Here is a 21,131-nt window from a genome sequence, read left to right on the forward strand (position 1 = left end):
AAAATGTTTTTAAAACGTTTGGTGTTTGCTGGGGGATGTGGGTATTTGTTTTCCTCTCTTGTCTGGTGGATCATATTTGACTGTCAGCAGTGGGCTTGTGAGCTGATAATGTTTATGTCAATTCTGCCATTTGTCTATATCATGTTTTCTTGAATTTATGAAATAAAAGTTTCTTAAATTGAAATTAATTGAATACTGCAACTGCAAGTGCTTTTGATTTAGTTAATGTTTACATCTCAATATAATTGTAAACATTTATGAACAAGGGAGTGCCTACTAAGAGGATAACACATATTAACATATTTAGCTGATGGTAAAGCCATTATCCATTCTCAAGTTTCCTTCTACATAGATATCCTATAAATTCTTGTCATTGACTAGGCTCCGTTAATCCACCGTAATTAGTTGATGATTCTGTTTCCACCAGACTCATTCGTTCACTCCTACTTCTATTCCACTGCCGATTCACAGAGTCTCTATAAGCAAGATATCCTATCCTATACAAATACACATGGATCATTGATAATGTAAATCCTCCTATAGTCATTATTCCCAGACTCACAATCATACTTGTATCCAACCAAAAGTTTCTCCTTGTGTATCTGTTTTCCAATGCTTCGTATTCTCTGGCTGTAACGCCCAAGTCCGATCTAGGCGGTGGAGTTCTTGGCACGATATAACACGCTATAAGAATGGCCAAACCAAAGCCAACTACACATGATGCAACACTCACACATATATCTACGCTGGTGTAAGTTGATCCGCATATATTGTACGTTTTAGATGGAGTAGATTCAGTAGGCCTAGTGTTTTCAAATATATCCATAGTTCAGTTCAGATTTCACCAATATGTGTTAAATTCAAAAACTGTAATAATCAAACCAAACTAATACACATATAAAAATGGTGACTGTATACAAATTGCAAGGTGCATTTCATCCTGAATCTGGTGTTAATATCAATCCATATTAGTTCATTTGGAATAAATTGGTGTCACCTCAGTTTTTGAAGCATTATAACATTATTTGTTAATATGCTTTCCACAAAGCGCAGTATGAAGACCCTTCGCTGATATCACTTTTCTTATTGTGATTATGATGCAGAGAATCGGTGTGTCAACTCAGCAGCAATTTTGCAGCATTATAACATTAATGTTTCTACATAGTGCAAGTATGAAGATCCTTTGCTGATAAATATTCTTGTTGTGATCATAATGTGTATTCTTCATGCAAAGTGTTATAATACCAATGAAACACTATACATTCTGCTGCCAATTCTGTATCAAGTAACATATAATACCAAATTTGATATCATCAGACTTCCATAAACATGATAAATCTGTCCTAATCATCATATGGTAGTGTTGATGAGTATTATATAGGCTAGTTGATAATCCTGTCATGGTGATATGTGTGATGTATGTAGGCAGACTGGCTGGGATGGACACTCACACAACTGGTTTACACATGTTAAATTCACATCAAATTTCCTCCCATCTGTTGCACGATCTATTAATAACAAAAGGTTCATCACAAAATCAATATTCTTTTATTGTTTACAGGTCATGTTAGGCTTCATTTATTTACATCATGTCATTTACGAATCATAAATTTTGATCATTTCAATTTTTGCCAATAATAACAACAGGTCTATTAAAATATAACCTTGATTAATATTTCCATGATTCCACAATGGAGTCTTTACACTAGTCTAACGCTTGAATTTCTTACACCAAAGATACACCTAATCACAAATACACAGTTGTGTACACATAGTCGGACTTAAGACACTTATTACCAGTAATAAGTCACTATTACTGGTTATAAGTCACTTATTACCTGTATTAACTCACTCATGTCCGACCATGTGAACACGACTATAATTATTTATATATTTTACATACCTCTTATCATATCCATCCTCCATACTGGAGTTTACTTGGGATATACACATTGGTAAGGTAGTTGCTAGAGATAGCAGCTAGGCATTGGATCTCAGCTTTTACTCCAGAGTGAAGCATTACTTGCACCTGCAAATTATAATAATAAATATCATGAATATTGGTATGATATATTATTGTTACCAAAATTTCATTTGATTCACTTTTTGCATTTGCAAGTTATGCATGAACTGCTGATTATGCACATATAATACATTACCCATGATAGGCCATTGTGCTGTAATTTCGTTTTGTTAACAAAATGTAAATACAAACTTTTTTGTTTTGTGAATCTGGAAAAAATTTTTTGCACACAAACATTATGTAGCCAGAGGTTTCCGATGGTATACAAATCTCAACTTTTTTTGGGGGGGGGATGAGGCTTTGGATGCACCTTTAACATCGGAGTAATGGAATGCTTGCAGTATTTGCTAAACATGTGCAAAGTCTCATGAATATACAAGTAACACACCTGCAGAGAAGAACTGGAGATTGCAGACTCATGCATGATCTGTGTGTACTATCACTACTATGGTAAACTATAAAAACAAATGGCTGAAGAACAAAATATTATTTTGAGTGGTCTCAGCAGAAGAAAGACATATCTCCATTAGCTGCTGCGTGTTTTGTTGCCCGTGACATGGCTCATGCATAATGAATGCACTGTCCGTTGTGAAATCATACAGTTATAGTGCATATCTGCTTATGGACATCATATGTCTCTCTGCTGCTGAGCCATTGAAAGATTACAAACCTCTTTCATCCAGTGTGGCATAGCATTATAGTATGGTCTTTTCATCAGCTCATTTGCCTTGTCCATATCAGCTTTACTGAGTGGAATAAGGACATCCCTCGGTACTTGTAATCTCTCTATATCTGATGGTAGCACTCCTAGCCATCTTATCACAGGTACTGTCAGATTATGAGAGTCATAGGATAATGACTGAAAAGAATAAGAAATAGAAATGAATGAAAATTTATACTGATGCAGCCCTCTAACTGGGACAAATTTTTCAATTACTGGGCTCTTGCCTCCTAGGAGCAACCAGGATGGTTGCACACAAACTGCTGTCATCATATCATTCTGCCCTCCGTAAGGTACCATGGGGCAATTCGCATACAATAAAACAATACATACAATAAAACAGGTGATAGGTATGAACGGTTGTGGAATTTATCTAGATACCCATCCAGCTGTCATCTTAAGCTATCTTAGAACTGTCCTCCAACATGACTGCCATTCCGACTGTTGTACCATTCCTGTTGGTTTACTGCCTATACTCTAAATTATAGGCTATCTTGAGTCCCTTATCTATGCACCAGGAAGTTTTCCTCTTGTCCTCAATAGTTCTGTCTTATGTCTAGAGGAAATTTGATTGGTAAACAACATCAACGGTCTCTCTGTTTTGTTTTCAATTTTGTGTGTTAGCAGTTTAGAAACTAGTACAAAAATGTGATTGTAGAAAATCAGATGAGTCAAGTATTACACTTCATATTTACTTTTGTTGGAATGTAGTAAAAAAATATTAAAATATTAACTGTCACCAAAACTGGCTCAAATTGCCATCCAGCTAAATAGACCTAGTAGGCAATTAAAAAACTTTATTCCTCAGGTGGGTGCCCATTTCAAGTAGATTGGCCAGTGGGTAGTGCAGTGCAGTTTTTTAAACATTAAAAATGATCCTACAACATCAAATCACTCTGTTTTGTTTTCAATTTTGTGTGTTAGCAGTTTAGAAACTAGCACAAAAAAGTGATTGTAGAAAATCAGATGAGTCAAGTATTACACTTCATATTTACTTTTGTTGGAATGTAGTAAAAAAATAAAAAAAAATATTAACTGTCACCAAAACTGGCTCAAATTGCCATCCAGCTAAATAGATCTATTCCTCAGGTGGGTGGCCATTTCAAGGTTTATCCTTAGTGTAAGAGAGCACAAAATACTAATAGGATTAGAGTTAGGGTTAGGGTTATGATTTAGGGTTAGGATAAGGGTAATTTAGGGGTAGGATTAGGGTTCGGGTTAGGATTAGAGTTGGAATTTGTTTGGTATTCTCTTACACGAAGGAAACACCCATTTCAAGTGAGGCAGGCATTGCTTGGTTTTTAATGATCTTAGAGCATCAAATCACCAAAATCTCTAAAACAGGCTTTCATTTACTTTGCTGGTGTTTTTTCATTCCAAATTAACCAACTTTTGTCAAAAATTTGTTTCAAATTCACAAGTGTGCCAGTCGCACTGAGTGCACTTGATGTAGGTTGAGGTGCTGCACCTAATTCATTTATATGTGAAGTGCCATGTCAAAAGGAGACACTTTTGGGCAGGTTACCAATTTTGAGTTTTTTACCTATCTTAAATATAGAGATATTTTGCTCCACAACACCGTTTTCCCCAATGAAATCGGACATTCCTAAGCAAAGATATTGAGTTCATAAGTTATGGTATATTATAAAATTGGAAATTGAGATATCGGCCTTTAAAAATATTATTGACAATGTTGAGAGTAGGAATTACCTTGAAAAATGTCCCAAAAAATACAAGATGCCACTAATATTCCGGACAATATTTTAAACATTATTAACGTCACAAATAATTCGCAACAAACCGAAATTGAAAAAAATCACGCCCGGGCAGATTTTTTTGGCTATTTCTCCATTTGCGATCCTGCCCAGAAGTGTCTCCTTTTGACATGGCACGTCACATATTGTGATTGACTATGTTAAGGGTATGATGTCAAAAAGTAGATTAAAATTATATGAGAATATACTGCTTTAAATGTCTTACCCTTGATCCAAACTTGTACACAAAGAGAATGTCCAAACCTGAAGGAAGAGAGAAAGAAAGTGTGAAAGTCAGGGGTGGATTCACTTTGTAGCAAATGTAATATAATCATGCATATCTCGAGCAAACTTGGCCACAAGAAGCACTAACCCAAGCTCCTTCTAAGTTGTACACAGTTAGGGGTGAAAGGTCATGAAGGGGTTATTAGAGGTCATTATGTGAAAATCTTGATAATGCTACTAGCTTGACCCTATTTAAACCAAATGTGGTCATAAGAACCGATGACCCAAGCTTAATATAAGTTGTACACATATCGGGGTCAAAGGTCATATAAGGGTTATTAGTGGTAATTTTCTAAAAATCTTGAAAACACTACTCCTCCTATAAATACTCCTATAAATTACATGCTATAGCCACCAGACTTGGTCAAAAGAACCACTGGTCCAAGCTTAATATAAATTGTACCTCAGTTTGGGGGTCAACCCAAGGTCAAATGAGGTCACATGGTAACTTTGCCAGATTGGGCTTAAACTTGGTACAAAGCATCTTTGATATGAGAGCAACATGAAGGTCAATATTATCTGATTTAGTGAGGCGGATATGTGACATATATTGGATGAGATGTTCACTTCTGGCAGAAATCATGAAAATGGGTATATAGGGGGTCAAAGGTGTGCTGATTTCAAAAAGTTACGGATACAAGTCATTCAAGCAGCCGCTTACGGCCATCTTGGAATTCAAAATGGCCGCCGTTGGAATGTATAGCATGTTGAATTTCTCCACTTGTGAAGGTCACAGGTTGCTAAAATTAGTGGCATTTTGTAATGCCAAGGGCCCCAATAAAAGTATTATTAATCATGATAGCTGTTACCTTTTTGTCTTTTTGAATTTCAAAATGGCCGCCAATTCAAAATATGTTTGCCGTAATTATTTTAGAATGTGTCTCCATTGGTATTATATGAAGACAGCATATAACAACTCAACTTTTTGCTGTAAAAGGTTGTGTGGTATCAATAAGTTCAGGGGGACCTTTCTGAACAACCTCTAGGTGGACAACCGTGACAGATGCTACTGAAAAAATATGGCGGCCTTTTTTTCAAAATGGCCGCCATTCAAAACTATTTTTGACCATATCTCAGTCCAAATTGTACATAGAGTTGTGGTTTTGATGATTATACCCATGTTTTGGGGGTCAACAAATCCACTGAAAGAATCCGTTAATATGTAGAGTCGCTGTATCTACGACTAATCCAAAATGGCCACCAAAATGGTGCCAACATTGAGAAATATTTATTTTTGCATCTATTCATGATGCAAACAAACAAACTCAATATTTCTCATTACATATATTATTGAGCCATCTGGTGATGGAGATTTTGGAACGGCACAAACGTCGGTCAGCATTTTGAGAAGTTCAACAAGAAGAACAACTCTTCCTGTGTGTAGAGCTAATGATGCATAATAGTAAGTATAATATATGCCTTAAGTTTGGTATATACCAAATATACAAGTATTACAATTTCTGTACTTATATCCACCATTTTGGAGGCAATGTGTCAGTCATATTTGTGGCCATTTTGGATTGTTGGTAAAGACAACGACGCTATGTAATATCTGATAACTCCAATAGATTCTTTGACCCCAGAAACCTGGGCATAACCACCAAAATCTCAACTATTTGACATTGTGGGCTGAGATATGGTCAAAAATAGATTTGAATGGCGGGTCGCTACGAATACATTGAAGATAATTGAGGACTGGGGAAACCCCTTCGCAGAAGATGATACTGATCTGTTTACCTTAGACACCATAATGCCATAATGTTAGATGACGTTGTGCATGCTGTACAGACAGTCAAGGAACTTCGTGATACCCAACACCATGATTTTGTACAGGAACGTCATGCAGACACAACCAAACCCTTCTATGACTCGGGCCCTCAGGTCGGGCAAGTCCATATTACATGAATTATGTTCATATATGATATGGGACACATACAAGCCTGACAACCTCAAATCATTGCAAGGCAATGTCGTAGTGATGGCCAAGCACTTCGTGTTCCTGACAACACAATAATCCCAAGAAACTGGAATTAAGCATGTTAAGACTTTTCCGGTTTCTCGCTTCTGCTATAGCAACAGTCTTGGTACCAGAAGGTAAATTGCTCCTGACAACCAATGAAGAACGTGTTTTTTCAAACCCACCATCAGAAGTACCTGAACTTCAACAATGCAATCTTGAAGAAGCCGACTACAGGATGATGATGCATGCTATCCATGCCCTTCATGGAGATACAGATGTCCTTATATTAGTCATAGCAACAGCAAGGGTAAAAGGGTCTGAACAGTGGCGGGCATTTAGACATGTATCCAGCTTCAGGTACATATCGGCACACGGTATTGCCAATCAGCCAGGCACATAGTCATGGGGCCTTTTATTCATGCATGGTGTTTCTGGATGGGATACCATAACATTGTCTAGTGAGATTGGTAAGACGACTACCTGAAAAGTATAGAGATCGTTGCCACAACTAAAACAGCAATTATTTTACCCGGGTGTGAACTGCGGCTGGTATTTGGACATGGATCCAACTTCAGGTACATATCGGTACACGGTATTGCCGATCACGGCACATATTGGTCATGGGGCGCTCGACGGCCTTCTATTCATGCATGCTCTTCTTCTGAACGTGATACCATATCATTGTTTAGCAAGATTGGTAAGAAGACTGCCTGGAAAGTTTAAAGACCATTGCCACAACTAAAACCAGTCTTCAAACGCCTATCTGAAGCTCCACAAACAATTACGATATGGATGAGCTAGAGAGGTATGTTGTTCTCCTATATAAGAGAACATCCTCCCTGACTAAAGTGAACAAAGCAAGAAGCTTAATGGAACGTCAGGTTGAGAACATTCCTCCAACTAGGTCTGCACCTGTCCAGCATGTCAAGCGAGCTGTATTCCAGGCTTGTTTCATTTGGGACAACCACTAACTTCCAATCCAGTAATTCCCTCTCCTTCATACTACGGCTGGGTAAAAGAAGACAACACAACACAATGAGCTTCTGTTTGGATAACACTTCCAGAAGCATCCAAAGCATGTAGTGAACTTGTCAAATGTGACTGCACGAGGAACTATCATGGAATATGTAAAAACTATAATGCAAATCTGAAATTTTCTTCGCTGGTCAGTATGAACAATAATGACCATATAACTCTAATATCCAATACCAGCTAATTCCAACCGTCTTATAACAGAAAACTTCAGTATTAAGGTTGTTATGAAAATGGAAATGTACATAATTATTATTCAATCATTTCAATATTCAATGTACAGATCTTGATACCAAACTACCAAAAACACATACCAAACTAGTTTGGAAAGGCAGCCAATTTAAAATTCAAGATGTACAAGTTCACTGAAATAGCGCTACTATTTAATAGTGGTATTTAGTACCCTTGATAGGAATATGATACTATTGTATTCAAATGGCGGGCATTTTGAAATCAGATATGTCTTAAATCAAATTATAAGGTAGCATTTCTCATGATTATAATAATATAATTATATAATTTATATGGGACCCTTGGCATTACAAATATATAACAACCAATCTTTGCATCATGATCCTGTGATCTTCACAGGCCAAGATATTTAACATACCATGTTGAAATGGCGGCCATTTTGAAATCCAAGCTGGTCCCTTAAAGTAACAGTTTTCATATTTAAAAGTACTTTTAATGTAATGGGACCCTTGGCATTACAAATATAGGTATAACCACCAATTTTAGCATCATGTGATCTTCACAGGCCAAGATATTCAACATACTATGTTGAAATGGCGGCCATTTTGAAATCCAAGCTGGTCCCTTAAGGTAACAGTTTTCATATTTAAAAATACTTTTAATGGGACCCTTGGCATTACAAATATAGGTATAACCACCAATTTTAGCATCATGTGACCTTCACAGGCTGAGATATTGAATATTCTGTATATTTCAAGGGCGGCCATTTTGAAATCCAAGATGGCGGCCAAACGGATACTTTCGTATCATTTGTATCCGTGAGATTTTTGAAATCAGCATACTTCAGAACCCCTAAGTACCAATTTCTATGATTTCTGCCAGAAGTGAACATCTATTTCACATATCCGCCTCACTAATTTTGTCTAGGTCTATATTTTCATCACTGTCATCATTAGAGTGAGCGAGTCATACCATGAGGATCTGCATCAACAAGTCCAAAGATTGGTATCTGTAATGTATCCCACAGCTTACGAACCATCAGCCTGGTATTAACGTCAGGAAAACCTTTGCCCTACAAACAGTGATAAATAAATTTAAAAAAGTATGAAAAGTGCCTGTTGGTCAAACTTGGAATGAACTGCGTTGATAAGCGCATTATGTAATCCTTAATTTCTTCGCAACCAGTCAACCGAATCAAATAAATTTTTCATATGTGATACACAATAAAATAGGCTATGCGCTACATTTTAAATCTTTTTTTAAATGGATTTTGATGTTTATCCCTACAAACAGTGATAAATAAATTAAAAAAAGTATGAAAAGTGCCTGTTGGTCAAACTTGGAATGAACTGCGTTGATAAGCGCATTATGTAATCCTTAATTTCTTCGCAACCAGTCAACCGAATCAAATAAATTTTTCATATGTGATACACAATAAAATAGGCTATGCGCTACATTTTAAATCTTTTTTTAAATGGATTTTGATGTTTATTTCTCGACTTACATTCAATTTTAATTTTTCTGGGACACCCTGTATGTTTTGTGTTTGTTGTCTCTGTTTGCTTTTGTCATTTTCTTTTATTTTTATTAAAATATGAAATTAAACAGAATTGCTGAATCTAAATACATTGGGTAAATATTTTTATTTCAAATTTCAGACAGTTTAACAGGCTGCATACAAAATTATTACCAATGCTTTCTTGTAAGAAAAGGCTTCACGGGCCACATTAACCCCACTTGGTACAAATAAAGGAAATTAGAATTCATCCAACTACACCTGCAACTGTGATAGAAAAATAGCATAGTTTTCACTTCCGTCAACTTACAGTAATAATAATGCATGGGGCTAGCTTATGACAGAGTCCATCATCTAACAACTTCTGAAATGTAGCATCTTTCTCAACAACCAGGACAAACTTGGCTTTGGATTGAATGTCTGTAACCAAGCTAAGGAAATGGTGAGGCTTGTGAATTACTATATAGTTCTGTCAATTTGTGCAAAATCATGTTGTTATTTCAATCAGAGTGTAGCACCTTTCTAAATTTGGCTGGAGTAAAAGAATTAGCGTAATTGCCTAAGATTTGTTTTTGAGCAGCATAATCAGTCTTATTTCTAAACTATCTTTGATGAAACATGCAAACACAAACAATTTAAAAAAATGTCACACATTAATGTTAAATTTAATTGAGTGTGCCCAATTATATTTAATAATTTAGAATTTAGATAAAATTACTGACTTATATGACAGGGATTGCCTTTGCATGCTTCAATAATATCTACTGAAGATGCCAGATTAATATTGCAAACACGCAAATTCAAGGATACTTGTTATTCCATTTACATGTGCTGGAACAAGAACACCCTGGAGAAGGAAAATAAAAATATAAAACACAAGCAATGTTTGCCCTATCAATTAATTATAATTCAAACTGTACAAATTTACTACAGTATAAGATAGTAAAACACAATTACAACATTGAAAGGCAAAAGCTTTGACTCTCTCCATGCGGGTGTCGACCGTAGATGACAAGTTTGGTTTTTTTTATTCAAAAATTTCAGAATTGTACAATGTACATCCCAAAAAAAATAATTACCACTCTGCTATCTACTGTAGATAGCAGAGTAATAGACTAGAATTGTCTTATCACTGTGGTACCTACTGTAGATAGCAATGTAATAGACTACATAGTTTGTGTACCACTGCTATCTACTGTAGATAGCAAAGTAATAGGCAACAGATTAGAACAAAACACTCCAGAGTCCGCAGGGACCCCCGAACTTGCAGAAAATTAAAAAGTAGGGGGTCCGTAACAGAGTTTGGTGAGTCAGAGGTGCATAAATGCAGCATATATACATAGTATGTCTGCGGCAGCGCTAGATTAAAAAAAACTGGGGGTCTGCAGGGACCCCTGAACTTGCAGAAAATTTAAAAATAGAGGGTACAAACTGTATTTTGGTGAGTCCGGGACACCAAATGCAGTCTAGCGCTACCCCTGAATTAGCAAAGTAACATATTAGATCAGTCTTATCACTGTGCTATCTACTGTAGATAGCAAAGAAATAAGACTAGATTAGTCTTATCATTGTATCTACTGTAGATAGCAATGCAATAGACTACATATTAGTTTTTGTATGACTGCTATCTACTGTAGATAGCAAAGTAATAGATAACATATTAGACTTTTCACTGTGGTATCTACTGTAGATAACAAAGTAATAGACAACACATTATCTAGACTTATCATTGTGCTATCTAATTGTAGATAGCAAAGCAGCATATTCAGTTTTCCACTGTGCTATCTACCCAAGATAGCAAAGTAATAGAATAGTCTTATTATTGTGGTATCTACTGTAGATATCAATGTAATAGACTACATAATTAGTTATTATTAGTTTTTGTACTACTGCTATCTACTGTAGATAGCAAAGTTATAAACATCAGATTATCTAAACTTATCGCTGTGCCATCTACTGTAGATAAGCAAAGTCTGCTTGCACAGTGATGTTCATCACTTCCAGTGTACTTTTGTACTCTTTTCCTGACACTTCTGTGCGCTCTGGAAATGGCCATTTTTGGCCATCAAACTTTGCCTGTTTTTGTGCCTACATTGGTTGTTTGGTTTATCGTGTCTGTTTATATGCACAGTGATTTTCATCACTTGTTCTAGTGCATTTTGTATACCCATTGATCCTTGTTGTTTTTGCAGGTTAAACACTTCTGTGGGCCTTGGAACTGGTAATTTTTGGCTATCGAACTTTGCCTACTTCTCATGCCTACATTTTCTGTTTTTGTCACTCCTACATACTGCCTAGTCTGTATTTTACTTGTTTCCCTACATCAAGTTGTACCTTGCTATTTTTCTTTCCTAATAGTAATAGAATAGATTAATCTTACCACTGTGCTATCTACTGTAGATAGCAAAGTAATAGAATAGATTAGTCTTATCACTGTAGCATCTACTGTAGCTAGCAATATAATAGGCTACATATTGGTTTTTCGTACCACTGCTATCTACTGAAGATAGTAAAGTAATAGAATAGATTAATTAGTCTTATCACTGTGCTATCTTACTATAGACAACAGAGTAATAGACAACAGATTACCTAGACTTATTACTGTGTCATCTTATGGAGATAGCAAAGTAGTAGAATAGATTAGCCTTATCACTGTGCTATCTACTGTAGATAGCAATGTAATAGAATAGATTAGTCTTATCACTGTGGTACCTACTGTAGATAGCAATGTAATAGACTACATATTAGTTTTTGTACCACTGCTATCTACTGTAGATAGCAAAGTAATAGACAATTAACAGACTGGACTTTTCACTGTGCTATCTACTGTAGATAACAAAGCAACATATTAGATCAGTCCTACCACTGTGCTATCTACTGTAGATAGCAAAGTAATAGAATAGATTAGTATTATCACTGTGGTATCTACTGTAGATAGCAATGTAATAGACTACATATTAGTTTTTGTACCACTGCTATCTACTGTAGATAGCAAAGAAATAGACAACAGACTGGACTTTTCACTGTGCCAACTAATGTAGATAGCTAAGTAATAGACTAGATTAGTCTTATCACTGTTCTATCTACTGTAGATAGCAATGTAATATAATAGATTAGTCTTATCATTGTGCTATCTATTGTAGATAGAAATGCAATAGACTATTAGTTTTTGTTTCACTGCTTTCTACTGTAGATATTACATCAGTCCTATTAGATCAGTCCTACCACTGTGCTATCTACTGTAGATAGCAAAGTAATAGACTAGATTAGTCTTATCACTGTGCTATCTACTGTAGATAGCAATGTAATAGACTACATATTAGTTTTTGTATCGCACTGCTATCTACTGTAGATAGCAAAGTAATAGACAACAGACTGGACCTTTCACTGTGCTATCTACTGCAGATAGCAAAGTAATAGTCAGGAGATTAGAATTATTACTGTGCTATCTGTTGACGATAGCTAAGTAATAAACTAGATTAGTCTTATCATTGTGCTATCTACTGTAGATAGCAAAGTAACAGATGAGATCAGTCTTACCGCTGTGCTATCTACTATAGATAGCTAAGGAAGAGAATAGATTGATATTATCACTGTGATATCTACTGTAGATAACAATGTAATAGACTACATGTTAGTTTTTGTATCACTACTATCTACTGCAGATAACAAAGTAATAGACAACAGATTAATGTTATCACTGCACTAGCTACTGCAGATATCAAAGTAATAGCTGTCACTGAAATTTACTAAATCCAGCAGGAATAACGAGCAAAAAGCGGGCGATTTTACTAATGTGCACAGGATCTTTGAGACAAACTATTAAATTATGATGGCCTTATCACTGTATGATTACCTATGGAAAATAAAAAAACAAAATAAACATAGCAAATATAATTTACGTAAATGGTGAAATCTACTGCAGATATCAAAGACAAAGGTCTGTTTTTATTACAAAATAATAATTATAAATACTTTTAACTCTCAGTAGAGTACACCACAAATCAATACTATGTATGGAACTTGATAACTTACTGATGCTGTTGTGCTGCAGTCTACATGGTTACCATCAACTTCAGTAAATTGCAAATCCCCAGCAATGCAACCCTTAGATGTAGCCAGCTAAAGGAGAATTGAACAATTACACAATAATTGTTATTATTATTTGTATCAGGCTTTTGAGCGATACAATAAAACTGTATATTGTACAATATTTGCAAAATACCCGGATGCAATACAATATTTCTTGAATATTGTACGCCAGATCAGCGTCTGCGTCATGCGTTACCATGGTGACGGCACCAACACGCGCCATGATACAACAGCACAACAATACACTACAGACATCGTAACAGCTCACAGGAGATTTCGTACTGTATAAACAAGTAAAATCACAAACTTAATTCGCAGCAATTCTGGATGAGGATAACCTGAGGAAATATAATCGACATCTACAAATAAACCTATATATAATTATTCCGAAAATGTCTTTGGAGAGTAAAGAGCAGAAAACAAGAAGGTCAAAAGGTAAGCTTACATTACAATACACATTGGTTAAACCCGTGGCTAGGTAAGCTTAAATTTTCATTTTACCGCATAGCAAAAGCCTGATATAAATAATAATAATAATATTGAATGGCTTATTTTAGGTGATACAAGAATATATTGCACTTTCGATAGAAAAATATTGCACTCGCTTCACTGCATAAATATTTTTCTATCTCGTCAATATATTCTTGTATCACACTCAAAGCCATTCAATATTATATAATTATTTTTAATATATACTGCACTTTGGTTTTGAACAATAAAATCTAGTTCAATTTAGGTGAATTTTACTCACCACATGCAACCTCCACCTTGGTACTTGTAACATACAGGCAATATTGTCTACAATGTCATCAAGAACTGCCTGGCTACCAAACAGCTGAGTGTCATTGTAATACATATCCCTAATATAAATTAACAAAAGCAAACAAACAAACATCAAACTACATATTTTTGGATGTGATATGAAGATTCCATTACTGTTTAACTGACTTTTGGGGAAGAAGCATAAACAGAATTTATTAAATTTACCAACATTTCTGAGAAGAATCACTGAACATTTAGAGAGTTTCTGCAAACTTTCTGTAATATAATTAGACAGTCCTGAGAGAGAGAGAAAACAAAGTGAAGGATCCATGTCCATTGCAAACATTAACAATTTAATAACAACATACCTTTTAGTTGAATAAGTGTTACTTTGTACAAGTTTGTAACACATTGCCAATACTCTGAGTGTCATTGCTGCAAAATAAATTAATCAAAATACAGCAAAGGATTAAAAGAAAGGACTACAAAACAATCACGTAACCCCTTTTTAACTGGCTCTTTTTCCACAATGATATCTCCTACTAAATTAAAAATCTTAAATTATGATATGAGCATTATGGAACCCTTTGGCTTGTATATTATTATTTTATTTGTCATTTGAGAAACAGCAACTATTGCTTTTTAACCAGGTATAATTTGAACCCAAAGCAGATCAGAGCAACATTAGCTTGAAAATAACATTTAATCATGATGATTTTTTTCCGTTTCTTCCTTACCAAATTTGTTGACAGAATTGAAAGAATCAAATCTGATTTCACTGCGACTACTGCTGTCTCTCATTTCTAATCCTAAATCTTCAGTAAATCTGTATTTATAAAGGAAAGATGTAAAGCAAACAAACAAAATAACAAATCACTTTACAATTTGATATCAGTTTACTAAATTGCTAAGGATCCTCTTTTTATGGCAAGAATCAGGCTTGAATTTAAAACAAATCTCAACACAAATCATTTCCGACTATTTTAATACCGTACTTGGTAGGCCTATACTAAAATTCCAGCACATTCATAACAAACAGGCATGTACAATTGGACCAAAGTATGTTGAATTTCAGCAGATTTAAGTATGGCAAGCACTTCTAAGTGAAATACAATGCCAGAATCCATCAGTTAGGATGTTGAGGGCAAGGTCCTCTTGAACTTAAAGGAAGGTGTGCAAAATTTCCAAGTACATTTAGACAATAATTTTCTAACAGGTGCACGAAGTGAGACTCTGAACTCATGTACATTGGCTACAGCATTAGGTTTAAATTTGTTTAAAAAACTCATAACATGCTCAATCTGAGGCTATTGACCATGGCTCAAAAAAGTGGAGTATTTGGAGGGAAATTGTGTCTTTTTGGATATAAAAACATGGTATAAATAGCTATAAATTGTGGGAAATTTAGCTTGCTTCCCAGGATATTAACATTTTTTCAAGCCTTGCATTGACGTTAGTGTTGACACTAGTACCTTTATTCCGTACACTACAGTATGTTAATTGTTATAAAAGGCCATACTACAGGCTGTATGCATATTGTAATGTACAAAATGTTAAGTAGCCTGGGTTCGGAACAGTAACCTCAGATCATGCACTGTCTATGAAAACTTGAAAGTGTAGAAATTATTGAATGGGGATCATATTGCTTTCAAGGCTACTTTGTTCTACTGGAGTGCTATAGAATACCTACTGGACATTTTCCCATGTTCTTCTGCTCTCATAGGATAATACTGGTGATTCATTATGCGCTAGACTGCTAAGGATGTCTTCTATGATAGTCTCCAATTTCTTGAGAACTTTGTTTCTGTCCATGAACAAAAATAAGACATTGTTATATTATTACGGTATTTAAAACAATTTCAAAACAATTACCGAACAAGTTACAATTTACAATACATACAAGGGCAATATGGTATGTTATCATCCAGAAAGTTTAGATTCCAGGGGCATTTACCCACCACGGCAAGGAGGTCAGAAGATGGTAGTTTTGGGTAGGTCAGAGAGAATTAAAATTAACTTGTTCTCAACAACTGGGACCCCCAGCCATTCACTCGGTCGGACATCCGGGAATATTGTCCCCTTCGTCCCCTTTGCACAAGCGCGTGCATAGCAACCACCTCGAGAAAGGGGAGCTACACATGCGCGCACAGGTTTTACAAGGCTGTTTCCCCTTTGTGACGTCAGCCCGACCAAGAGAATGTCAGTGCTCTTTTACATGTTCTGTTGTTTAACATCTATGCAATGTCATTTGAATTCAGTGCTGACTGCTGAGAAAGACTTGGAAGCCTTCAATGCAGAGGTGGAGTGGAGCCAAAAGAACAGCAGAAATCGCATGGACCATCGTAAATCTGAATGGGAAAAGTTGGCACGTTGTAGACTAGCGATTCCAGTCAAATTGAGTGTCGGGGCAGGGCCAGGGGTTAGTCTCGGCCCCAGGCCCATGGCAAAATTGAGTCAGTACTTCAGTTCAAATGCAAACTTCAAAAGCTGAGCTAATATAGTGTCAATACTCAATAACGAAAATATCACATCCCGATAAACATTGTGCAGGTGTTGTGTCTGATTTGCCTGGACGTGTTTTTTTCAAGACCAATCAATCATGCACTCAAGCATCAAGATTCAAGTCAAGACTCAAGTTATACAAAAATTAGGGGTTCATTCATAGGATCATGCCCGAAATCCTATGAATGAACCCCGTTCATACATACCCAACATTCTGAATATTGTTAGCAATTCAAAACAAATGAAAATAATAAGGGTTTACATGTTTAAATAACATTTCCATACCGTTTTCCTTCTAAAAATGAGTAGGCCTATTTACAGGCAGCTCGGCTCATATTAAGGTCAACGGCCGGGAGTCATCAACACGTTCATCTTTTGCGCTCCGTGTACGCAACACTAGCAAATCGTTGATCACGTTAATTGGGTTCCAACGCTGCGTGATGCAGCTTGTTTAAATGCCCTGCGTACTGGTCATAAACGGAATTTATAACCAGCAAAAAAGGTCCCAAATCCAATCAGAAATGTCGTTATATCATAAGTATGTATGAAGTGTGCTTTAGAAACAATTGCTATGCTACACGCATGTACAAGCTTTCAATTCGATTTAACTTAAACTTTTTCTTGGTCATTGACTGTTGGTGTAGCACTTTTATTTGTACATTTTGCAATGTATACTATAAGCTTACCTGTCTTGCATTCCGTATGAGTTTTGTGCATCAGCACTGACAGCTGCAGACGACGCACCACCGATATATTGATCAGCAAAAGTTTTTGCAACACATTTTACTCTTTGTTCCCGCAGTAAAATCTCCCGAAATTTGTCCACACTGTTCCATAAATCGTAACTTGGTATTGGAGCACCCATTGAACACCTCAAAATTGAACATAAAAGTCGGTTTTTAAAGCATCCCAAATAAATCAGTGCTTTTGTTTATTTTCCGTGATTTGGAATGATTCATTTCCAAATTGGGTACAACCCTTATTTTGTCCAACATATAACACACATTTTATGATTTTACACAATTGTTTTGGTGATGATTATGGAAATAAAAGATACAAACATTTTTCATTAGTAGTAAATTCAGTCAATTTTAAATCGATAAAGTAATTAAGTGCTTCCCGAAATAGCCAAAAAATACACATTGAAATTTTCTAATACCCATAAAAAATCGACCTTTCCAGACAAGATAAACTTCCTGCGCAGAAAAGTTAAAAAATCGTTCTGCGCAATTTGCTTCCTGTCGATTGCGGCTGTGATACGTGAATTCAAGAAGCTTACAATAAAATCTTAAAATTTGCAGATCTTTGTTCGGGATTTTTGTATCCAATTTTAGTTCAAAATGCAAGGTGACTGGTGGTCACACAGCGTTTCTGGTAGGCAGAATAACGAGCGCTACAGCAAATATGCATCGTCTTCAAGTACTTGGGCAACGCCTGCATCAACCATGTCAACAAAAGCAACCACACCGAAAATTGTCACGTTGACTGTCCAACCTTTGGCAGAAACAGCCCCATCTTATCGACACTGCAACCATAGCCATGTTGGACTTTCTTCCGCAGAAAATATTCTAGCCCAAGCCCAAAGGAGAAAACGTTTGAATATGAAACAGAAGGCTCTTTTCTATGGAAAACGTAGGTGTTTAAAACTTAATCAGGGGATCAGTCGCACCGATCTTCACCTCTTAAGCTAAGCCTAAGGCTTGGCTGGCTTAGCCTGTTGCTTCAGTGTTGCATATCATACTATGCTGACGACACCCAGCTGTATGTGAGCTATGATCCTAACAGGCGCGTATCCAGTGGAGGGGTGAAGGGGGCGTGTGCCCCCCGGGTAAAAAAAAGGAGAGGGAGAGAAAGGAAGGGGAAAGAGGGAAGAGAAGAGAGAGGAGAAAGAGAGAGAGAGAGAGGGGGGCAAAGTAGGATTGATCGTGAGTATACATAACATAGGCCTATATATTCAGCATAGGCCTTATAGTGCATGTGATTTTAAAGCAAGCCAATAGACTGAGAAGATTGTGTCAAAACACTATTATTATGCGTATTAAATGCAGGCACGAATAAGAGGTGGGGGGGGGGCGCCCTGGCCCCTCCTCCTCCCAAAAACGAGAAAAGAAAGGGAGAAAGAAAGAAAGGAGAAAAACAGAGGTTAAAATGCCCAAATATACTATATAGTGACTAAAAAGCACAGTCAGGTCGATGGGGGATCCCCCAATATTTTACCAGGGGGATGGTCCATACAATCATCCCCCTCCCCCAATGTTGACGCCTGTATGTGGGTTTCTGACCAAATTAACCTCATATTAATTTGACCATTTTAGCTCCAAAAGTGACAATTTTTGCGCACTCCGCACGAATTTATTCCACTTTTACGCGAATTTATTCCACTTTTGCACCAGGCATAAAAATAGCTTCAATGTGGCAAATTTTGTCTCGCGATTCGCGCGCATTTGTAACATAAACTTATTCTGCTGCCAAAAGGTGCTGGATTCAGGATTAACTATACTTCAAGAAAATTTTCCAACCATCGCCCCCTCCACCCCCACCCCATGTCAAAAAGAAATCTATACAACCTTCATTTTGCAAAATTTCCCAATTTCCAAACAATCCCCTGCATCTATGGATAAACAACTGGCCGTTTTCGCTTCTGTATTAGACACCCTTTAGGCCTACTGACAGTAATAGTAAATAACAATAATAGTGTCAAAATCCCCCACCAAATGGCTTCAATTGGGCCTTCACTTTTCAAAATTATTTATAAAGCAATAATTTATACAATAACAGCAAAAGTTGTCCATGAATGGCTTCAATTGGGCCGTCATTTTATAAATTGTCGGCTTTTTAATTTCAAACTAAACTTTTACACATTAATAGTGCAAAAATGGTCCACCAAATGGCTTCAATAAGGTCTTCAATTTGCAAAAGTTTCTCATTTCTCAGGGGGGGCACATCCCCCCTCAGACACTCCCCTGCGTCGCGCAAGCGCTCCGAGATGGCCGCTTCGCGGCCATTTTGTACTTCACAAAACAAACCTAATTTGCGCCCCCCGGTCTACGAATTCCTGGATACGCGCCTGCCTAAGGTGTCCGGTGATAGGGAAGCTGCGCAAGCTCGCTTAACAAATTGCATTGCTGAGGTTAAAGCGTGGATGTTGAAAAACAAACTTAGGCTGAACGATTCTAAGACAGAGTTCTTTTATTTTAGTGTATTTTATTTTTTGAGAAAAATGCAAAAATAGTCACAAATTTAGCAAGGGGTGTGTAGTACCACCTTAAATGCGGTACAGGAGATCTAAATCAAGGTTTATGATATGATATGGTTGGTTCGGCTTTACAAAACATAGATTGGCATGCACTTCTTGGTATTTTCATAATATAAAGTAACATGGACATTGGTGGCACCCTTGTGTTCAAAACCTGTGACCACAGTCGGTCCGTTGAACCTAGTTATCCACGTCCAACTTAGTTTCGTCAGCACAGACATTGACTGTTATCATACTGACATTTTTTTAACGGAATACTACTCTTCACTAAGTTGGACAATAAGCTATTCATGAAACACATAGCGGAAGACCGTGATGGTCCCCAGTAAGTTTATCCGCACAGCATGTTAGGAGATTCTGGAGCCATCATGACACAGCGCACTGTGTGCGAGTTTTGTTGTCGCACCCATTGAAATTGTGTGGACGGCACTCGCTATCGGGGAAATGTATGTAACCATTCCCCACCGTAGCACGATAGACACCCATATGATAAAGGAAGCGAAGGTGGGGTGTTCCTCACTAGTTGAACCCCTTCCCACCCATGTCTAAGAAAAATAATTGCTATTTAGTATACTTTGAATGATACATATTACCAAAAACCATCGCTCCCTTTAATGAACTATGAACACTCTTTTTTTATAAACACGACTGGAAAACTGCCCCTCGGTGTAAAAAATATAGTCTAAATTGCAGACTGCGCATATATTATATATTAACCTAGTCACAACTTTTAGGCCAAGTCTGGCAACATACTTTCATTTTCATCTGGAACTTCATATTTGCTTAATAAACATGATTGGCCCCTCATTTTACAGGAAAAAGTGTCAGCTTTCTATTCTTCCTTAGCACGGATCCTAAGGCTGGCATTTTCGGGCAGGCTCGTGGGTACCCGCCCGAGATTACATTACAAAATTTTTTTTTTTTTTTTTTTTTTGCAATTTACCCGCCCGAAAAATGCCCCGGGTACCCGGGCACAAAATTACCCAAAAATGCCAGGCCTAATGGATCCGCCATCTTGCTACCAAAACAAGGTTCT

The 21,131-nt window shown here is 36.7% G+C and overlaps 1 protein-coding gene across 1 annotated transcript; it reads right to left on the reverse strand.

Annotated features, from left to right (window-relative positions):
- Positions 1-1,909: 1,909 nt before the first annotated feature.
- Positions 1,910-17,715, reverse strand: LOC140165386 (meiotic recombination protein SPO11-like). Its single transcript, XM_072188701.1, has 12 exons — positions 17,526-17,715; positions 16,028-16,141; positions 15,075-15,163; positions 14,706-14,772; positions 14,327-14,435; positions 13,519-13,605; positions 10,294-10,330; positions 9,794-9,903; positions 8,940-9,039; positions 4,725-4,762; positions 2,694-2,882; positions 1,910-2,029 (listed from the first exon to the last, which is right to left on the reverse strand). Exons 1-12 carry the CDS (start codon positions 17,702-17,704, stop codon positions 1,910-1,912), a joined length of 1,239 nt encoding a protein of 412 aa, XP_072044802.1. The 5' UTR covers positions 17,705-17,715.
- Positions 17,716-21,131: the final 3,416 nt, after the last annotated feature.

The sequence above is a fragment of the Amphiura filiformis genome, chromosome 12 (assembly GCF_039555335.1).
Source record: "Amphiura filiformis chromosome 12, Afil_fr2py, whole genome shotgun sequence".
In the NCBI taxonomy this organism is placed as follows: Eukaryota; Metazoa; Echinodermata; class Ophiuroidea; order Amphilepidida; family Amphiuridae; genus Amphiura; species Amphiura filiformis.

What these genes read in the sequence shown, in the direction of transcription:
- LOC140165386 (XM_072188701.1), bottom strand. Translation starts at nt 17,704, where the DNA reads ATGGGTGCTCCAATACCAAGTTACGATTTATGGAACAGTGTGGACAAA. An exon ending in CAATTCTGTCAACAAATTTG is followed by an intron (nt 14,773 to 15,074) that starts GTAAGGAAGAAA and finishes TTTATTTTGCAG; the next exon opens with CAATGACACTCAGAGTATTG. An exon ending in CCCCATGCATTATTATTACT is followed by an intron (nt 9,040 to 9,793) that starts GTAAGTTGACGG and finishes CACTGTTTGTAG; the next exon opens with GGCAAAGGTTTTCCTGACGT.